Genomic DNA, 17,797 nt, shown 5'->3' with positions numbered 1-17,797 from the left:
CATCTGGGAGTATCGGGGAATTCTTCCCTCTTGCGAGCTGGTTTCCTTTGTCCCAACCTTAAGGTTGCTTGTGTTTACTACCTACGATACCAAATCCCTGTTTCTTTTCTCGCCAACGGGCCCCCACCCACGCGTTTCCCAAGGGCCCGGGTACCCTTTTATACCCTTCATCCCTCCTTTGTCAAACACGCAACCCGGACAGTCCGGGACGGAGAGGAGAGGAACGGGGGGAAGGGTGGTATTTTCATCCGAGTGGTTCGGGAACGGCGGGGGTGAAGGGGGTGAAGGGGACGGGGGTCGGGGTGTGAGTAGACTGAGCGGGACGGACGTTGCTGTAGGGAAGAAACCATGTCTTTCTTCTGGGACAAAACCTTCTGCAGAAATTAACGTTGGCATGGGGCTGCAGCGTGTGGCAACGGCGGCAGCGACTACTAAGTATGGACAGGCAGGATGGGGCCTACTTTGCATGGATTTGGAGTCAAGGGAAGAAGTTCGCGATACTTACTTGCGACGAACAAGAAGTATCAGCCCAACTGGGTTGGTCTCTCAAACCTTGCCGACGAGGGCACATGGGGGCAAACCAGGATTGAAGCCAGGGACGACAAAAAAGAAACGAAGGGAAACCACATGGCCCAACATCATCACTCCCCGGGAAAGAGAGATCACTCTCTCTTTTCCAACGCCTTGAGAGCGGCGGCTTCTTGTACAGTCACTACTTGTTATTTCCCAGCGGCATAATATTACAAATATTCTTTTTGTTATTCCCCTCTTTCCCGCCCTGCATAAATTAATTAGCACACGTGGCGTACATTCTAGCCCCGATCCCTCAGCGGCCGCCTTGCGTGATATGGTTCTCAGCTTGATGGGCGCCCAGGGACGAGACGAAGTGGGGGAAGGGGCCTCTGGACTAGGAAGCGCTGGCATAGCAAACACCACACTGACACGCTCGGGTTTTGAATATTGCTCGGGATTATGAGTGATTTGGTCATAATCCGCGGGAAAGATGGGATCAGGGAGTGGTGGGGAATGGCGCAAGGACAGGCCAAGCAGCTCTATAGTGGTCTGGCCAGAGCGGTCATCTCCTTGCATAGATGGCTTTCTCAATTTTTTTCCTGTCATTTTCCTTTTTGATGCTGCTTCTATTTTTCTTCTTTCATTTTGGCCGACTCCCATGAGCGATCCCCGGGCATAGCGGTGGATGGGATGGAAATGGAATGAAACGACGGGGAAAGATGAGACTTGATACCAACACGGCACCTGAGGTCGGAGTAGAAAAGTGTGGAAACCCCTATTCTCGGTGTCCCTTCCTGGGTCCCCTGGGGAGGGCCTCACTACATACAGACCACACAATAAATACGCCATCTGCCGATTTGCCTCAACTGCCGGCTTGAGTTCGAATCGCGCGCCGGACTCTGGGCCCAAGCTAGGACACGAGGTCAGATTTGCACGTGCGTATATGTGTCGGTTCTCTATGGGCAATAGTTGGGAAGAAAGAGGCTTGCATAGAGTTTTGGCCTGACAGCATAGTCGCAACGTATCTCACCATCAAACACCTCCCGCGCGCCGATCAGAAAGAAGCAAGCGATGAGATGGATCCTCGATGGATCCCTAGATCGTTTTCTGTCAACCGTTTCGATCCCGTCCATGTCCGTTGTCCGCCAGGGGGGCCCCATCCTCATTTCTTTTTGGTCTCTCGTGGTCTTTTTCCTCTTCTCCCCCTTTTGGTACTCGGTTCTGGCTGCATCACCCTGCAATGACCCACCAATTGTCTCGTTCGTAGCCGCTGCTCAGGACCGACCCCCCTGCGGCGATAACTTCTTCCTCCAGCTCGCCTTTTCTGTAGAGATGGTAGTACCGGTGGAAAGTCTTGTCGGTGTGAGCTGCCTGCTGCGCGTTCCCGGCGGCCACGTCGTTTTCGGCTGTGCCCGGATCTGCAGTAGCGTCGGCTGCAACGGCTTCGTCCTGTGCATGCTGTCGCTTCTGCTCTGGTTGTTGGCAACGGTGCTGCTGCTGCTGCCGCTGCCGCTGCCGCTTCCCGCCGTCCGACTTCCAGTCGCCTTCTTCACCGCCGCTTGCCCCGCCATGTTGAACTGTTGATCTGTCAACATGCTGCGTCTTTGCTTCTTCTGCCTCGGCGCCGTCCTCGGCTTGCTTGTTCCGTCGGTCCTGCTTCTTCTGGCCCTTCACCTTTGCTTTCTTCTGCTGGGGTGCCTTCATCACCCAAGGAACCAGCAGGTCCTGCTCTCCGCCTTCAGCCCACCCCCTCCTGCTGCCGCTCTGCTCCAGCGCCCAGACGTACACGAGTACTTGGCCTGAGGTCGAGCTCGAGCCCTGCGCATCTGCAGCGCCCTTAGCGGCGCCTGCGGCATCATGCACATCATGCGGCTGGGTTGTCACCCCTGCTGACGTGCTGCCGCCCTCTCCCCGCCTCACACAGCGCAGGAGCTGCCTGATGGCATCGACCCGCCTCTCCCTCGTTGACAGGTGGTGAATCACGGCGATACAGATGACGAAATCGGCGCCAGCCTCCCTGAAAGGAAGCAAGAGGCTGTCGGCCGTTACGGCGTCCGCGCCTGCTATGATGTCCCCTGAGAGCGCGGCACCTGCCTCGGCATCTGGCACCTTGCCTCCATCGTGCTGCTGCTGCTGCTGCTGCTGTTGTTTCCGATAGCGTGCCGTGCACATTGAGTCTCTAGCGAGCGCCACCAGGGCGGCGCTCCTGTCGCAGCCCAACATGACCACATCCCGGTTCACACTCATGTTCTTGCCATTACCGCAGCCAATATCCAGGCCCACGGACCCCGGTGGCCGCGAAGCCAGAAAAGACGACACGAAGGGCCATGGCTTGTGTCGCGTCGCGCTGAAATGCGAGGCGATAGCCTCGTAGACGCCGTGGACATGGGTTTCCTCGTAGGCATCCGCTAGCCCGCCACCGTCGCCGGGCTGCGATGGCCTCGCCGCGGGCGGAGACGCCAGGACCATGACCGTGCTCGACTGCAGACAGCAATTCCCGCCCAAGGCGGATGCAGGGGCGCTGGTTGGTGGGGCGGGGAGCTGCTTCAGGCTGAAGGCAGGTCAAGCAGCGCTATTTCTTGGCTGCTAGCAGATACCAGGCGGCCAATTCGACGTCAGCGCCGGCTGGGTAAGTGGATGAAAATACTGTGGAAAACTGGATGCCTGCCGTGGGTTGGTCCAGTGGTGTGCGTTGTTGAGCGCGTGTGTGTGCAGGCAAGAATGCTGGACGTGGTCCGATATGCAAAGCAGTGCCGTTGCAGTCTCAGTGATCCCGGATCTACAGCTTCGGATTGGGCAAGTTCCAGCGGATAGGTCCAGATAAGGTTCAGCACGGTCCGACCCCAGATCACACTCTAGCGTGGTGTCGTTTCTAGACCGTTGGGCCGGAACCGGGTAGGGCAGCGCAGGATACCCAGGTCAAACGGAACAGAACAGAACAGAAGGCCCGCGGAACAGGGCACAGCGGCAGGGGGTGCCGACGTGGAACAGGCCTGGTGCCCGTTGTGCGGTCTGTGTGTCTTGCTTGTGCGTTGTTTGCCCTTGTCTCGCCCTGTGGCTTGCGAGTACGGAGCCGGATCGAGTCGAGTCGAGTCCTGTGGACAGTACGGAGTACAGTACAAGCAGTACGGCGCGTGTGGTCCCCTGTCGTTTGGAGCTCGTCCCTCGTCCCCTGCCGGCTCAACGTCTGCGGTCACGATGTGTTCTGATGAGAGCTGTCACAGCAACAGTAGCAGTGACAGTGACATTCCCGGTACCGGGGGATACCTGCGAGCAGCGAGCAGCCAGCAGCGAGTGAGGTGGTCAGCCTAGCGGCCCCCAACTGTGGTGCTACCCGACCGAACCAGTGGCTGCGCAGGCCTCGGGGTTTTATTACAGAATACCACTCTGTCGAGGTTGGGTGGCCACTCCCCTTGGCCCGAACGCTTGTGAGATGATCTCGTAAAATCGAGATTGGAGATTGGGGGGAGCCTGCGCGCGGGTGTGGGTACCGGTTGGTGTGTGTGTGTGTGTGAAGCAGTCAGGCGGCTGCATAAGAGTGAGTAAGATGCGAGGGGAACAGTATCATCGCTCGCCTCTAGCCGCGGCTGTGTGGTCGCTCTGCCTGCCCCGTGGGAACAGACTAGAGGAGAGGTGGAACAGAGAACTTGGCTGCGCCCGTACTCGGCACGCCACAGCACCAGACAGGACCAGACCGACTGACTGCCAGACCGACAGATTGGTCGGCACAACAGGCAGGGCGACAGGAGGCAGAAGCAGCTGGCAGAAGCAACGAAGCAGGTTGCAGAAGCAGCTGGCCGCCAGGCCGTCAGGCAGTCTGGCCGTCTGTCGTCAGGCAGTCAGGATGAGGCTCAACGGTCTGCGAGGACGAGCCCTGTGCAGCTGCAGCAGGCGCCCGAGACAAGAAAAACTCTCGGCCCCACGACCCACTGTCGTTTATTGACGTGGATCTTGCAGCAACAATCGATCGGGCGACAAACATGGGCCTTGTCCTGCTTGTGCTTGTGTGCCGTTGTACTGGCGCTGTACGTTGGTTGCACGTTGGTCGCACCCGCCTGGGCCCTGAGATTGTGTGCCTGTCTGGCCCGTGTGCGCGCGCGTGGCCTTGTTGGTGTGTGGTTGCACCTTTGTACTGGGTACTCGGTGGTCCTCCAGGCTTCCCAGGGGCGTCCACGCTGGCTCCTGATGCCCGGCGTGGATATAGTAAAAGTACTATGTAGTACCAGGATTCGGGCTGCGGAGCTTTTTCTTGGGGTTTTCTCGGGGGCCGTTTGTTGAGGCCCCTGTGTCCCTACCGTCCATCAATCCATCTGCCCGTCCATCCATCGATCTGCTCGCTTCTGCTGTTAGGTTTATTCTCCGACGTCCTTGTACCGCGGCCCATGTACATCATCGTCGTTATTATTATCCCAGCACCCCTCACCCTTGTCCATATCCCAGCCTTCTCGGCCTCTTCAGTCGAAACTTGTCTCGAGAGCCTCCTTACTATCTCCAGATCCAGACACCACATGCGTCCTTCTGTGGCTGATTGGCCCGCCGCATTGCATTACAAATTGCGCTCATCCGGTTCACGAGCCTTCCTCACCGATGGGCCGACAGCCCAGCCGGCCGCCAGCCCAACCGTCATTCGGACGCGTGTCTCGAACCGTTCGTCGGCGTTATTCTCATCTCACAAGGGCCTGGATGGCCGCTCTTGATTCAGGCTTGGTCATGCGGCCTGCGCCTGACGGCAGGGCTGAAACACGGCCAGGCTGACCTGCTTTGCAGCTTTGTTGCAATCGGGAAACCGACGCGTCGTGCACGTGTATGTTCGCGGTCTATTCTTTGATTATTTGTCGAGCCCCCTCCCTGGCTTCATGCCATTCACCCTCGACCCGGTGGCCTCCACCTTAGTGCGTAGCCCCACGCAGGAGCACGCAATTTCTGGTACACTGCCCCAGCTGTTTGTCGACACGACGAACCTCTAATAATACCGAGGCGCCGCCTACTGGTTCCCTGTGTTCAGGGGGCTCTTTGCGTCGAATACGTCCGAGGTGATGAGCGCCGGGTACTCGATACCTCCCTGCTTCAGGGCCTCCTCCATGACCTCCATGATGACAACGGACTCTTGCCACGGTAACGTAGCACTCTCGAGCTTCCCATCTCGGAGACACCGCGCGCATTCGTCGGCCTCCCAAAACATGCCATGCCCCCAGTTCCTCGCATTGTCCTTGGGTATCGGGCAGTCGACCACCTCGAGCTTGCCGGGCTGGGCCTTCCTGATGATCCTGTACTGCAGCGGACGGTAAGCCGGTGCCGCAACCTGGATCTCGCCCTCGGATCCCTGGATTCTCATGGCCGGCCCCGCCGTACCCTGTCCGTCAATGTCGGACGCCGCCCTCAGCCCGGTGGTAGCAATGCCCATCTGCTTGTGCTGGGGGAAGCTCAGGACAAGGGTCGTGTTCTCGTCGGCGCCGGTTCGATATTTGTTCATGCTGGCCACCACCTTGGGAATCTCCTTGCTGTCCTGCAGGTGGTACAGGGTCTGGAACAGCCAGGTCAGGGAGTAGATTCCGAGGTCGAGCAGGGCGCCGCCGGCGAGGTTCGTGTTGACCATGCGGTGGGAGTCATCGAACTCCAGCGAGCCATCTGGCTTGTTGTTGTTGAACGAGTTGTCGGCTGTCACATGGCACCGCGGGGGATAAGCTGTCAGCCCATACGTTCAGACGGTCCGCAAGGGGCTGCCACAGCTGTCAGGCGGCTTGCATGACAGGTGGCGGTAGTCGAAACCACGCAATCACTCCAAAACTCACCAGTGACCCGGTAAACGGTGCCAATCTCCCCGGACTTGATCAGCTCCCGGATCTTGATACTCAGGGGAAAGTATCGCGTCCACACGGCCTCCATGAAGAATAGGTTCTTCTCCTTGGCCTTAGCGACCAGCTTCTTAGCCTGCGAGGCGTTCACTGTCAGGGCCTTCTCGCAAAGCACGTTCTTGCCGGCCTCGAGTGCCAGCATGGCGTTCTGGAAGTGATGGCTGTGGGGGGTCGCCACGTAGACGATCTGCACGTCAGGGTCGGCCACCAGCTCGGCGTATGACCCATAGGCCTTGGGAGATCCCGGAACGCCGCAGTCCTTGAAGAAGGTTTCGGCTCGCGACTTTGACGAGGACGAGGCTGCGGCGACAACCTCATGGGTGACATCGTTCACATCACGAGACTTGGGGTCGTTGAGCAGGTCCTTGACGAAGGCTAGCGAGCGTGTGTGACATGTCAGCCGACGGTTCCCTGGTGATGCCTGATCTGCCTGGCCGTGCATGGGCTTGCACGCTTGCACGCTTGCTTGCACGCGCGCCATCAACAACGATATTGTGGCTGAACTTAACTGGTTGCTATGCCACCGGTGGCCATGATTCCCCATTTCAGGTTGTAAGGAGCCATCCTGCGTGACGTGATGTCGTGTTTCGGGTTGCGGCAAGGAGCAAGAGTCCGTCGGCTGAAGACAATGCACAATGACTGCTCTGTTGGCGGCTTCAGTGGGGAGGGAGATCTACTGTGTACATGTGAGGGAAGTCGCGATAGAGATAGCGATTCCGATACACGCAGCTGGCACACAGCAACAACAGGCTGAGGCAGCGCGGGGTAACCCCACGCACTCTGGCAGAGCTCCAGCTTGATGACGATGTTGCTTCTCCACACTATGCCCCTCTCTCACTGCGGAACTCGCCCCTCCATCCTGGCGGTCCGCTTTGCCGTTCGGAGTGAGCGAGAGGCTCCTAACATGAACAATAGATACGCCAATATCGGCGTCATATGTCTCGATCCCATCGCCAGGCACCCAGAAGACTGAGGTACCTCGAGAACATGGCCGTAACCGGCGAGATGGGACTATGCCGCTCAACCAACAGTCCCGGGAACCATGGGCATACATGCACTCCCTGAATTTCTCCTGCTCTCGGCACACAAGCAGTATCAGACTGGAGAGCATCTCGGAGAAGCTCAAAGCCAAAATCGCAGGCGAGTGCTCTACAGCAGATCGTCCTTCCAAGTGCAAGGCCGACGCACAACGTACCGTGATTTCGCCGAGTCTCCCTATCTGTCTCTCTCTTTATCCGGCTCTCTCCCTTGGCCAACACCTCTGATGGTGGTTCGAACTAACCGGGGGCCGTCTCGCAAAAATACCGCTCTCCCTTTGTACTTTTGCCATCCTTTCCGCGCGGAATTACACGGCAGCACGGGTTGGCGCTACCCTGCATACTTGGGTCTTGTTGGTTTTTCCTTCTTCTGCACCCGTCGAAGAAAGGATGCGCTGAAGCCCACTCACGTGCTCGCAGCTTCCGCGGGAAAATGAGTAAAAGAAGCAATTCTGCATTCCACAGACCATTTAGTACATGTGGTCGCCTTGTCACTGTTGGGGGTTAGAGTCACAAGCCAGGATACGAGGGGGGCATGGCCTTCCAGACCGAATGGGAGGAGGGGACGGGGCCAGGCTATGATCCGCCCATACAATGGGCGCGCCTCACCCTGTCACTCGACCCATTGGGCTGAGAAGTTATGGGTTCTTTCTGTGAGTGAATCGATGATAGCCATCACCGGCTGTACCAATACATACCCTCCCAAGCCTCCCAAGGGCCACCGGACCGACTTGCTGTTACTAGACAGCACGACACTGGCATCAAGGCTTAGCCACCTGCGGACATCATGGGCAGGCTGATCTACGGCACAGCCTGGAAGAAGGAAGAGACCGACAGGCTAGTGTACTGCGCGTTGGAAGAGGGCTTCAGGACAATTTCCACCGCAGCCCAGCCCAAGAATTACGACGAGGGCCTGGTCGCTCGGGGAGTGCAAAAGGCCATCGACGCAGGTGTGGTGTCGCGCCGAGATGTCTCTGTAAGGTCTCCCCTGCTCTCTATATCCGCATGTCTTCGTCTTATGCGAAACCTGAGTGAGATCCTTCACCAGGCCCACCTCTGACAGCTCAACGCAGATCCAGACCACGTTCACCCCTGCCCACAGCCAGGCCATCAAGAAACTGGCGAAGACCACCCTGACAGCTTCCCACCCAGGATGGCCTTGTCCTCAGGAGACCAGCATCCCAGGCGACTGCCCATACGACCCCGCGACCTCTCTGGCCGAGCAGGTCCGTAGCTCGGTGGACTCATCCCTGAAGAGATTCGCCCTTGCTTCTGATAGCCCCGAGGATGTGTACATTGACGCCGTCATCCTACACACACCCTACCCAACCCGCGAGCATACTGAGACGGTCTGGACCGCCCTCTCGACCTACGTGCCCGACCGTGTCCGCCGGCTGGGCATCAGCAACGTGGACGACGAGGAGCTGCAGCACCTGCTCGACTTCTGCCGCGGCAATCCAGCGGTGGCGACGCCCCCATCCATCGTGCAGAACAGGTTCCGCGGGTACCGCCGCGACGACAACTTCGACGCCGCCGTGCGCCAGCTGTGCAGGGACAACGACATCGAGTACCAGGCCTTTGGGGTCCTGAGGGAACAGGCCCTGCTCCAGGACGAGCAGAGCGTCGGCGCCGTGGCTGACATGGCGTTTGGGAGCCGTGAGGCTTCCCTGTACGCTCTCGTCATGGCCCTGCAGGATGACATGGCCGTCTTGGATGGCACCTCGGATCCGTGCACCATGAGGGCTGACATTGATGACGTGCGGCGGATCGAGCGTTGCGCTAACAGCCCGGAGTGGAAGAAGGCTCTAGAGAGCTTCAAGAAGGGGATTCATCACTAGAGCTGCTAGTGAGGTTGTTGGGAATCCAGGCTCACCAACTCGTTGTGTTTGCCTCTTACAGGCAACATCCACACGTTGATGCAACCCTCGGATTGACTTTATCTAGTGGATGTTTTCTTAGCCGACAGGCGCACTTGATATCTAGCATACAATGACACCCGATGCCCAAAACACCAGTCAGTACTTTGCGTAGTATTACACGTTGTAGACCCACAACCATGCTCCTTGCGCATGGAATCTCAATCTCCTCTCGTTCGTGGTATCGTTGCGACCATGCCATCCTTCGACTGTGCTTCCAATTCTGGGATCCGAGACGGGGCTTAAATGAGTTCCCCTTGGGCCAGAATTAAATCCGAAATACTACTGCATGGGCCAGTTCCTGGTAGGTTCTGACTTGGCGTTTGTGAATGTTCCCGTCAGCCACGTGTTCCCGTCACGTATCATTGGCAGCGCCACCTCCCATGTCACATCTCAACGGTTGGTTGTCGGACGCTTGCCAGCAAGCCTTGCCATGGTAATGGTTCTCAATTTAAGTTCTGGATGTTGTTCCGGTGTCTGGAAGGCTAGGGTAGAGGATTTTTATCATGGACTGTGTAAGAGCGGGATGGCAAGATGGTGGAGAGAGGAAAGTGGATGTGGCGTCTCCAGACAGGGAAACCAGCACTTGCATGCTTACCTGCACGCCTATCACTCCGGGCTGGAACAGGCATACCACACTCAATAGGCTGGGGGAGGGGGGGTGGGTCTTTGTTCAAAATGGGACATTTCATTGATGGGATGGAGGCACAGTCCCTTCATTAGGACATGAGGAAACAAGATCATTTGTGGTGTTATCGGTTTAGTATTGCAGATTGCTAATTCATAGTAACTGCTGGCCCCCTACTAATGACCCATGAAGCAGGAAGCAGTTCAGGTGACGCCCTCAATGACCGTCTAAACTAAGATGTACACTTTTGAATATGCCCTTGGCATAAGATTCTCTGCATGCTTCATGATGTCCTCCTTCCATGATGCATCCGCTGGGTATGAAGCTCCAAGCAGGACCTATGTGATTTTCTCTTCCTTGAACAGACACTATTGCTGCTCAGGATTTTCACTATCCCTCCACTGCTAAGCCGGAAACACCAGTGTGGCCAGGGGAGCAGTGTTCTCACACCACCATGGCTGTGAGACATCAGCCCTAGGCCATAGTCCAGGTACTGGGTCAGAGGCTAAATGGCTTTCCACAGTGGTCTGGCAAGCACGGCAGTCTTGTGAGCACCATGTATCTGCAATGCTGCCTGACATGCAGGAAATCATGCATCTGTCTTGACACGACCTGCCCTCAGATTACCCATCTCGCCCTAATGATGAATTAGCACAAAGCTATTTCGAGTTTCTGTCATCCTGTGAGGAACTTACTTCGGCCTTTCTCTTACCCAAGACTGGGTCAGGTGCACCGTTGCTGCCGAACATTGGCGTGTTGCCTCCATCCTTGGTCACCTCTGCGTAGCAGCTTGCATGGTATGCGCGGCCGCCCACTTTCGTGGCGTCTGTCCACACCCACTCCTGTGCCTCATCGAGCCACTTCGTGACAAACTTCTCCTGGCAGATTGGACAGACAGTGTTGATGTTGTCTCTGTCATCCGGGACTGGGATGTACTGGATCTTTGGACCAGACGAACTGGCAGCTGAGGAGGCCGCTGCTTTGCTGGCTGCATCCGCATCCGCATCCGCTTGGTGGTCGTCAATGGCCTCTCTGGATTTGATCCAATCCTGGGTGGTACATCAGTTATCTCAGAGCTCTCTCCAAGGTGAAAGAGGGTGTCTCTGGTACTTACCGCCTGGTCCACGTACCAACTTCGATGCTGGCCTCTCTTCTCTGCTTCCATGATCCTCTGGTGCACTCGGAAGTGCCAGTCCATGTGGGCTGTCTTATTCTTTCTCCCTTCCGCGTCTGTCTTGAAGCGTCGCCCACATTGAGTGCATGGTGGGCCCAGTGCCTCATATATGGTAGGGATGAGGTGTGGTCGAAATCTAGAAGACTGTCAGAATACTCATATTTCTCATTTAAAAAGGGCCCCATATTCTGAGGGTGTGATTCATGGGTGGACAAGGACATACTGCTTTAATGAAGATGTCGTCAGACTGATATCACCACTTGTGATGACAACCGGCGGTGGTGTTGACGATGCTGCCAGATTGCGGGCTGAAGCGAGTATGCTGGCCAGGTTTGGTGGCAATGACATACCTGCAGCAGCAGGAGTAGGCGTAGTGATAGGAGCTGTGTTTGCTGGAGCTTGAGAAGGAGGCCCGGATGGGTGGCCCACTGGTGTTCCACCGACTTGTGGTGTGGGTGGTATCAAACCAACACCACGAAGAGCACCCAGCAATGCCATCGGATCAGGAGTGGCTGGTTTCTGCATCTCGGCTCTCTGTGGAGTAGGAGACCGTAGTAGAGCAGCAACATTTGCTGGTTGTGTTTGTGGGTGTGGTGGTGGTTGAGGTGTTGGGGCTTGAGGGGTGGCAGACCGCCGGCTCAGCAATGCAGCCAGAGCACCCTTACCAAGCAGAGCGTCAAGAGACACAGAACCTGGCGGAGCCGAAGCAGGCGGCACAGGGGCTACTGGTGCTATTGGTTGAGGGGGATGCTGCTGCTGCATAGGGGCATGGAATGGTGCTCCGTGGATGGGTGGTGTAGGAGTGACAGTCTGGTGGGCATTTGAGGCCCGGTATTTTACGGCAAGATTAGCTACTTGAGTCTTCACAGGCACCAACTGCTCTTGCGACAGCATTGCCCCGCGAGTCTTCAAAACCGTCTGCAGATCCAACAGCGCCTTCAGCTCCGTCTGTATACTAGTATCATATGGCGACCTCCCAAGTTCAGCTCTGGCGGCAACAACGAGTTGCTCGATTTCATTGATCAAGGAATCTATGCTTATTCCAGGTTGAGCAGCAGGGGCACCATAGGAACCAAAAGGTGGTGGTTGGAAAGGTGCAGCAGCCGGGGTTGACATGTGTGGTTGAGGTGTTGACCCGGGGAAGTTGGCCGCAGGCTGGAACACAGGTCAGCCAAGGCACGAGATCATATGGATGGGGTTCCTCTTACTGGGTGCTGAGAGTATGCTGCCTGGCCGAGTGCGGACTCTGGCCTGTGGCCATTGGCCCCAGAATGAGGCTGTGGTGGCTGCACGAACTGCTGTCGGGCATTGGGAGGAGTGGGCGTGTTGCGATGGGGTGCAACAGGTCGTCCCCCTCTTCCAAGAAGCTGGTGCTGGGTTCGCATTTGCTCTTGGTGAGCGTGGAGGGCTGAAGTTCTGGCCTTGATCAAGGCATTCTCAATGGGTCGAACCACATCAGGAGGGAAGACAGGATTCTTGTCGATGGACCCAGGTACTGGCTCCTTCCAAGTCTTCAACATCTCCTCCATCTTTCTGCGGGTACTGTCGTTGACTGAGGCGTACGAGTCCATGAATGTGGAGTACAAATTCTTGCCGAAGAATAACGTGTAAGGTGTGCCGATATTCTTGACAATTGAGTCCAGGACGTACATGGCCGGTAGTTTTCTCTGAGGAGGCACCTGTTGCAGGGTGTTAGCGACTGTCTTGCGGGAAGCAAGGGAACTCTGTTGGGGGGGGGGGGGGGGGCAAAGGAGAGCGATGCTTGCTAGCTAGGGAACAGGAGCAGCAACATGCTGTCCAGAAAGGGGTCACCTACTTTCTTGATATGCTGCTCCAGGGTTTCTGCAATTGGAAAGGCATAGTTGGTCAAGTCTCTAGCAATCTGGGTCAAGTTGGTGATTTCGAATCTTGAGTTCATTGTCAAACCATCCAAGGCGCTCTGGTAATCCTCAATCACCTCGGCCGTCTGGTCCTGCTCGTCGTACGACATGATGGGCCAGCTTTGGAGTTGGTTGATGATGGTGGTTTGTGGTTTGCAAGAGTTCAAGAACACGCTCGACAGGAAAGATGGAGGCCAGGAAGGCAAGGTTTCTAGACAGGTGGCAGGCCCAAGCGTGGTTGCAAATGTGACATTCAGAGGTGGTCTGACCCTTTCACTTCACGGCGGAAAAGACACCGAACAGTGAGCCTGAACAATCGCAGAACTTATTGCTCCCTAGAGACTGGCACTCCAGAGGATGACGCTCTTTCCAGCACGGCCACCACCAGCTGAGCCAAGAAAGAATGTGGCACGCAGGATCAACTCTTGCTCGCGTCAACACTTCGTCATCTTCCTCCCCGGCTGCGCAAGACTGCAGGTTCTCTCTTCCCACAACTGTTATGTGTTCTCGGGCAGCTTTCGCTGGGCTTCGGTCGTGGTCTATCGTCGTGGAGAATGGATGGTCGTCTCGGCCGCGATCGGGGTGCAGCACTGCCTCAAGTCTGGCAAGAAGTCGTGTGTGTGCAGGTTCCAGGCAGGTCCCTGCTTGACATTCAACAATGATCTCAGCTTTCAACAAACAGGGGAATGTGGGTTTGTTTGGGCAATGGGGCCTGTTGTGATGAGCAGGGACAGTGTGGCTGTTGTTTGGTCGGAGGAAGGATGAGCAATCCGGACGTCAAAGGCAGGGAGTCGCACTAGCGCTGGACGCTGCTCGGCAGAAGGAGCTCTGTTACGTAATCCGACCCCAACCCACCTGGGCATGCATTCGCAGGAAGAGCTCAAGCTCTCTTACAGTTTCAGTTCACTCACCCACAGTCTGTTCTCAGTTCACTCACCCACAGTCTGTTCCAACTCCAGTTGCAATTGTGACAGGCAGTTTTTTGTGTTCAAATGAGTTTGGGAAACAATGGTGATGCTGCTTGCTTATGCAGCTATTATGTGTGAAGAAATTGAGATCCTGCGCTCTAAGGTACCAGTACTGGAGTTCCTACTTAGATAACGGTATGTCAGCCCTTTATTCATTGTGCCCAGTGAAAGCATTTTGACAGTGCCTGAATATGACTGGCTTGAGACTAAGTCAAGCCTTTTTGTGTGTCTAGCAATAGCTTTAATGCCTAGGTAGCTGCTCAACAGCACCGGCGTGGACAGATAGACATAGCTCAACATTAAGACTTATACAAACTTAGAACTACACATGAACAATCCCTAGATTATATTGTAGATTTACATGGCTGAGATATCATTACCATAGGTACAGGCACGGAATAAACACCTGAGAAAAGCTCGGACAAATGGGAGCACCTGGGCATATACAGACAACCTCCAGACTTCATTGTTATCAGAACATGAAAAGGCAGTATCAGTCAGTCACATGGATCTATTCCATGTTCTTGAAAATTTTAAAAGAAATATGACTCATTTGAATTGGCACTCCTGTGGGCTGTCATCGAGGACATCATATAGGGCACATCTCCGATTCCTTTGTATGCCCCTGTGCCTGAGGAGCCAGCATCCCATGGATCGATCGTCTCGATTGCCGTATTGCCCGCACACATACCCCCCCCTACAAACCTCTCTTCCCAGCAAAACTGGGCGCTAGACACAGTCAGCTCTAGTTTCATTGCCCGCCTCTCGAACTGTCCATGATATGCACGCAGCTGGTCCGTGCTCTGAATTGCAGTCCATCTTCCCATGGGTGGTCTCCATCTGATCGCCGTCCCCCGTCCTTGCGAGTTGAACAGACTGGTTGATTATGCTGCGGATATCAAATTTGCCAATCCTATTTGAATGCCACCGACTGTTAGCAGATCGGCCCCCACTGAGCCCAAAGTCTCCAACTCTGCTAGGGTTGTGGAGAATTGAAAAAGTGGCCTACCAAGTAGTACTCTTGCCGCTGTCCATTCGCTTCACTGCCAGCTCACAGCTGCCAACGGCGAAGAGCCCGTGGTACTGGTCTGTGAATTCAGTAGAGTCCTTCCAGTTTGACATCTCCACGCTGAAATTGGCTGTGTGCGGGATGTTCATGATGGCAAAGCAATCGGAGACCTGGATCTGGCCGCCACCAACGACACCAACGGTGGTCGGGTCACAGTGGTCATTGCTGGTGTTGGCCGTCTCGTTCTTGACTGTTCCAGGGGTCTGAGAAGCGATACCTAACGTAGCCACCACACCGAAAAAGAAGAGAGTGATGGCGGGAAGCATCTTGTCCGGTATATTTGACTATGTTTGTGGGTTCCGATGTGTTTCCTGATGTGGTTGCTGGTGATATAGACCAGGGAAAGGTATCATAGAAGAATTCGTGGAATAGATGGTAGACAATTGGGGAGTCAGCATTTTGAATTTAAAGTTAGTTGAGTTGTTAGCGACTAAAAGTATTCAACGGTCGGTGACACAGAGCTATCTAAGACCTAGGTAGGGGTGAATCACTAGCCTCCAAGGTTCCGTTTGCTTCCCACGTTTGTCAGCAGGTGAATCTTGTCTACCAATGGACTTCCTGATTATGTTCCATATAGAATCATGAACCAAAAATTCTTAATTGTGGAGTGCATGTGGATGAGGAGGGTCAGCAAGTTGTGACGAATTTAGCCGAGACAGCACCCCCCGGTCGTCAAGACGGTGCCCCTTAGCCTTGTCTGTGCGTCGCAAGGCTGAGGCCACAAGCACCTATCGTATTATAACTATTGTTATCGGCATCGTGTTCTTTCCAAGCGCTGGGTCTTGAGTGCTTACCACCGTATGAAGGCGCCATGTATGTCCTCGGACGTATACGGAATAGAAGCGAAACCACACAGCACCCCCCGGGGATCGTCACATGAATGATACCACCAGACTCTGTGACACACTCGTCAATTTTCCCTGGCACTACCGAACCGCAAATGAGAAACCTCTGATGGCTGTATGGTAGCTCTCTGTTGAGGTCATCCATGTGACATTGCTTGATGACAGGAGACGTATGAAGCGTAGATACCAGTACCTGCTTGTGGCTTCCCATATGCGAGAAACACATTCGACTCCCTTGTATCATTAAGCTCGAGGAACATGGTCTCGCAAATATAGATGAGGATGATTCTATAAGACGTAGCAATTATTCGCAAGTTGAAACCTTCCTGTTGATCGGATTGTAGTCATTAGTATGCGAGTGTGCTGCCTACAACTCTCACACGCGGCTCAGTGCTTGTGCCTCTCTCACTTAGGTGTTCATATGCCAGGTGACACGTGCACCTCGTCCCCCGTCTCTACTACTTACTTAAGTAGTAAAGGTAGAAGATCTGATTTAGCAACCCTTGGGTCTCGTGGTCCAAAGCTTTCGTTTCATCTGATGCAATTAAATTAGATACCTCAAGTCCACGTGTTCAAGCTCTGTTGTTCAAAGGACCTCACTTGGAACCAAGAATTTCTCTTCTGACTGCATAGAGTGGGTTATCCTCTGGACTTCCTGCGTTTGGCACCGGGGTAGCGTCGCCTCCTTGTGGCTTCCCTCATATGACAGATGTCCCCTTTTCTTTTGTTGATTATCTTTCTGCTCTTGATTTCTCTCCCTCTCTACGCAGTAGTAAGCCTATATGCAAATCATATTCTGCCTTCCAGCAATTGGCCCCTCCCATCGTTGTTGAGTACTTGCGTTCCCCTTCTTTTCTGACTGTCAGCAAATCGACAGCAGGTGTAAATGTCGCAACTCTACTTGGTCGAAAGCCTACTGCACAAATATGTCAAGTCATGGTTGGAGCAAGCAGTAACAGCATGACAAGTCTCTTAAGAGCGCTCATATGCATTCGCTACATTATTTATTTCATGAGAATCATAGCCAAAGACTGTAAGTTTAGACTATGGCGCATCCTGACTGGCATTTGCTACCACTAGCAGTTTGCCGCAAAACATGACACCCACCCGCGGGAATGTGATGCATGTACGACGGCTGAATCCTGCAGGGACAAACGTGCAATTCCTGAAGTCCAGCCAAGCGATATCCCGTCGCTAATTAATACTGCCAGGCGTCCGCAGCGTCCACTCAAAGTTGACCTCGCCACCGTTTCCAGGATCCGTGTTGCAGTTCATCTGTCCCTCGACGGTCCCGAAGAACGCACCGTCGGCCGAGCTGGCGATCGAGCTATTCACAACATCCCTTATGTCCTGATCTCCAAGCCTTGAAGGGGATCGAAGAGGTTAGTATACAGTCGTGCGTTTGCCATTTTTCTTCTTCTTTTTGACCGTCGGTAGGAACTCACAGCATGACATTGTTAAGGCCGTCTAGCCTCTTCAGCGCGAACTCGCAGTCGCCGTTGGCCGCCAGCACGAAGAAGTGGTCCGCCAGCGCCGTCGAGTTCTCCCAGTTGGAGAGCTCGTACGTGAAGTGGTAGTCCTTCCACAGGTCCAGCAGCATGTTGTTGCAGTCTGCAACGGGGACCAGCCTGTCGTTGGGTCCAAAGTCTGCCCTGCGTTAGGAGACGGTCTTTGAAAGGAGGCTGGGATGGAGACCTGGGCGGTGCGCTCCAGGAGGAGGAATGGGATGAGTTTAAAGCCCAAGTTTTTGAGTTCAACACGTACAGGTGAAGGAACTGGTGCCGCAGTGATTGCTCGGGGCAGACCCCCACAGGGCGAATCTGCTGGTGGGTTTCTGATACTGAGGATCCGGCGTGCCAGCGGCGATGCCGCAGCAGACGATTGCCATCAGGGAGACGGCGATGAGCAACAT

At 55.1% G+C, this 17,797-nt stretch overlaps 6 protein-coding genes across 6 annotated transcripts; 1 reads left to right on the top strand and 5 right to left on the bottom strand.

Annotated features, from left to right (window-relative positions):
• Window positions 1–812: 812 nt before the first annotated feature.
• On the bottom strand, window positions 813–4,270 carry KVR01_006438 (tRNA (carboxymethyluridine(34)-5-O)-methyltransferase). Its single transcript, XM_044791516.1, has one exon. It carries the CDS (start codon window positions 2,980–2,982, stop codon window positions 1,744–1,746), a length of 1,239 nt encoding a protein of 412 aa, XP_044645241.1. The 5' UTR covers window positions 2,983–4,270; the 3' UTR covers window positions 813–1,743.
• A 1,227-nt stretch (window positions 4,271–5,497) lies between these two features.
• Window positions 5,498–6,932, bottom strand: KVR01_006367 (uncharacterized protein; the record flags this gene model as incomplete). Its single annotated transcript, XM_044791518.1, has 3 exons — window positions 5,498–6,171; window positions 6,306–6,743; window positions 6,878–6,932. 3 exons carry the CDS (start codon window positions 6,930–6,932, stop codon window positions 5,498–5,500), a joined length of 1,167 nt encoding a protein of 388 aa, XP_044645170.1.
• KVR01_005948 (uncharacterized protein) lies at window positions 6,621–9,861 on the top strand. Its single transcript, XM_044789453.1, has 2 exons — window positions 6,621–8,381; window positions 8,479–9,861. The coding sequence occupies exons 1-2, from the start codon at window positions 8,193–8,195 to the stop codon at window positions 9,241–9,243; spliced, it is 954 nt and encodes a 317-aa protein (XP_044644751.1). The 5' UTR covers window positions 6,621–8,192; the 3' UTR covers window positions 9,244–9,861.
• A 203-nt stretch (window positions 9,862–10,064) lies between these two features.
• On the bottom strand, window positions 10,065–13,754 carry KVR01_006263 (uncharacterized protein). The gene is made up of 6 exons (XM_044786098.1): window positions 12,940–13,754; window positions 12,332–12,802; window positions 11,347–12,278; window positions 11,064–11,259; window positions 10,645–10,998; window positions 10,065–10,586 (listed from the first exon to the last, which is right to left on the bottom strand). Exons 1-6 carry the CDS (start codon window positions 13,111–13,113, stop codon window positions 10,539–10,541), a joined length of 2,175 nt encoding a protein of 724 aa, XP_044645066.1. The 5' UTR covers window positions 13,114–13,754; the 3' UTR covers window positions 10,065–10,538.
• Window positions 13,755–14,700: 946 nt separating this feature from the next.
• On the bottom strand, window positions 14,701–15,306 carry KVR01_005768 (uncharacterized protein; the record flags this gene model as incomplete). Its single annotated transcript, XM_044785319.1, has 2 exons — window positions 14,701–14,884; window positions 14,981–15,306. The coding sequence occupies 2 exons, from the start codon at window positions 15,304–15,306 to the stop codon at window positions 14,701–14,703; spliced, it is 510 nt and encodes a 169-aa protein (XP_044644571.1).
• A 1,618-nt stretch (window positions 15,307–16,924) lies between these two features.
• Window positions 16,925–17,797, bottom strand: KVR01_005917 (uncharacterized protein; the record flags this gene model as incomplete). Its single annotated transcript, XM_044787453.1, has 4 exons — window positions 16,925–16,955; window positions 17,081–17,248; window positions 17,331–17,532; window positions 17,650–17,797. 4 exons carry the CDS (start codon window positions 17,795–17,797, stop codon window positions 16,925–16,927), a joined length of 549 nt encoding a protein of 182 aa, XP_044644720.1.

The sequence above is a fragment of the Diaporthe batatas genome (assembly GCF_019321695.1).
Source record: "Diaporthe batatas strain CRI 302-4 chromosome Unknown Contig00006, whole genome shotgun sequence".
In the NCBI taxonomy this organism is placed as follows: domain Eukaryota; kingdom Fungi; phylum Ascomycota; class Sordariomycetes; order Diaporthales; family Diaporthaceae; genus Diaporthe; species Diaporthe batatas.
This window is presented reverse-complemented; position numbering and strand designations above follow the sequence as displayed.

Coding starts and splice junctions, on each gene's coding strand:
- KVR01_006438 (XM_044791516.1), bottom strand. CDS start 2,982: ATGGTCCTGGCGTCTCCGCCCGCGGCGAGGCCATCGCAGCCCGGCGAC.
- KVR01_005948 (XM_044789453.1), top strand. CDS start 8,193: ATGGGCAGGCTGATCTACGGCACAGCCTGGAAGAAGGAAGAGACCGAC. Junction 8,382..8,478: donor TGTCGCGCCGAGATGTCTCT/GTAAGGTCTCCC, acceptor AGCTCAACGCAG/ATCCAGACCACGTTCACCCC.
- KVR01_006263 (XM_044786098.1), bottom strand. CDS start 13,113: ATGTCGTACGACGAGCAGGACCAGACGGCCGAGGTGATTGAGGATTAC. Junction 12,279..12,331: donor CAGCATACTCTCAGCACCCA/GTAAGAGGAACC, acceptor CCTGTGTTCCAG/CCTGCGGCCAACTTCCCCGG. Junction 10,999..11,063: donor GTTGGTACGTGGACCAGGCG/GTAAGTACCAGA, acceptor TGTACCACCCAG/GATTGGATCAAATCCAGAGA.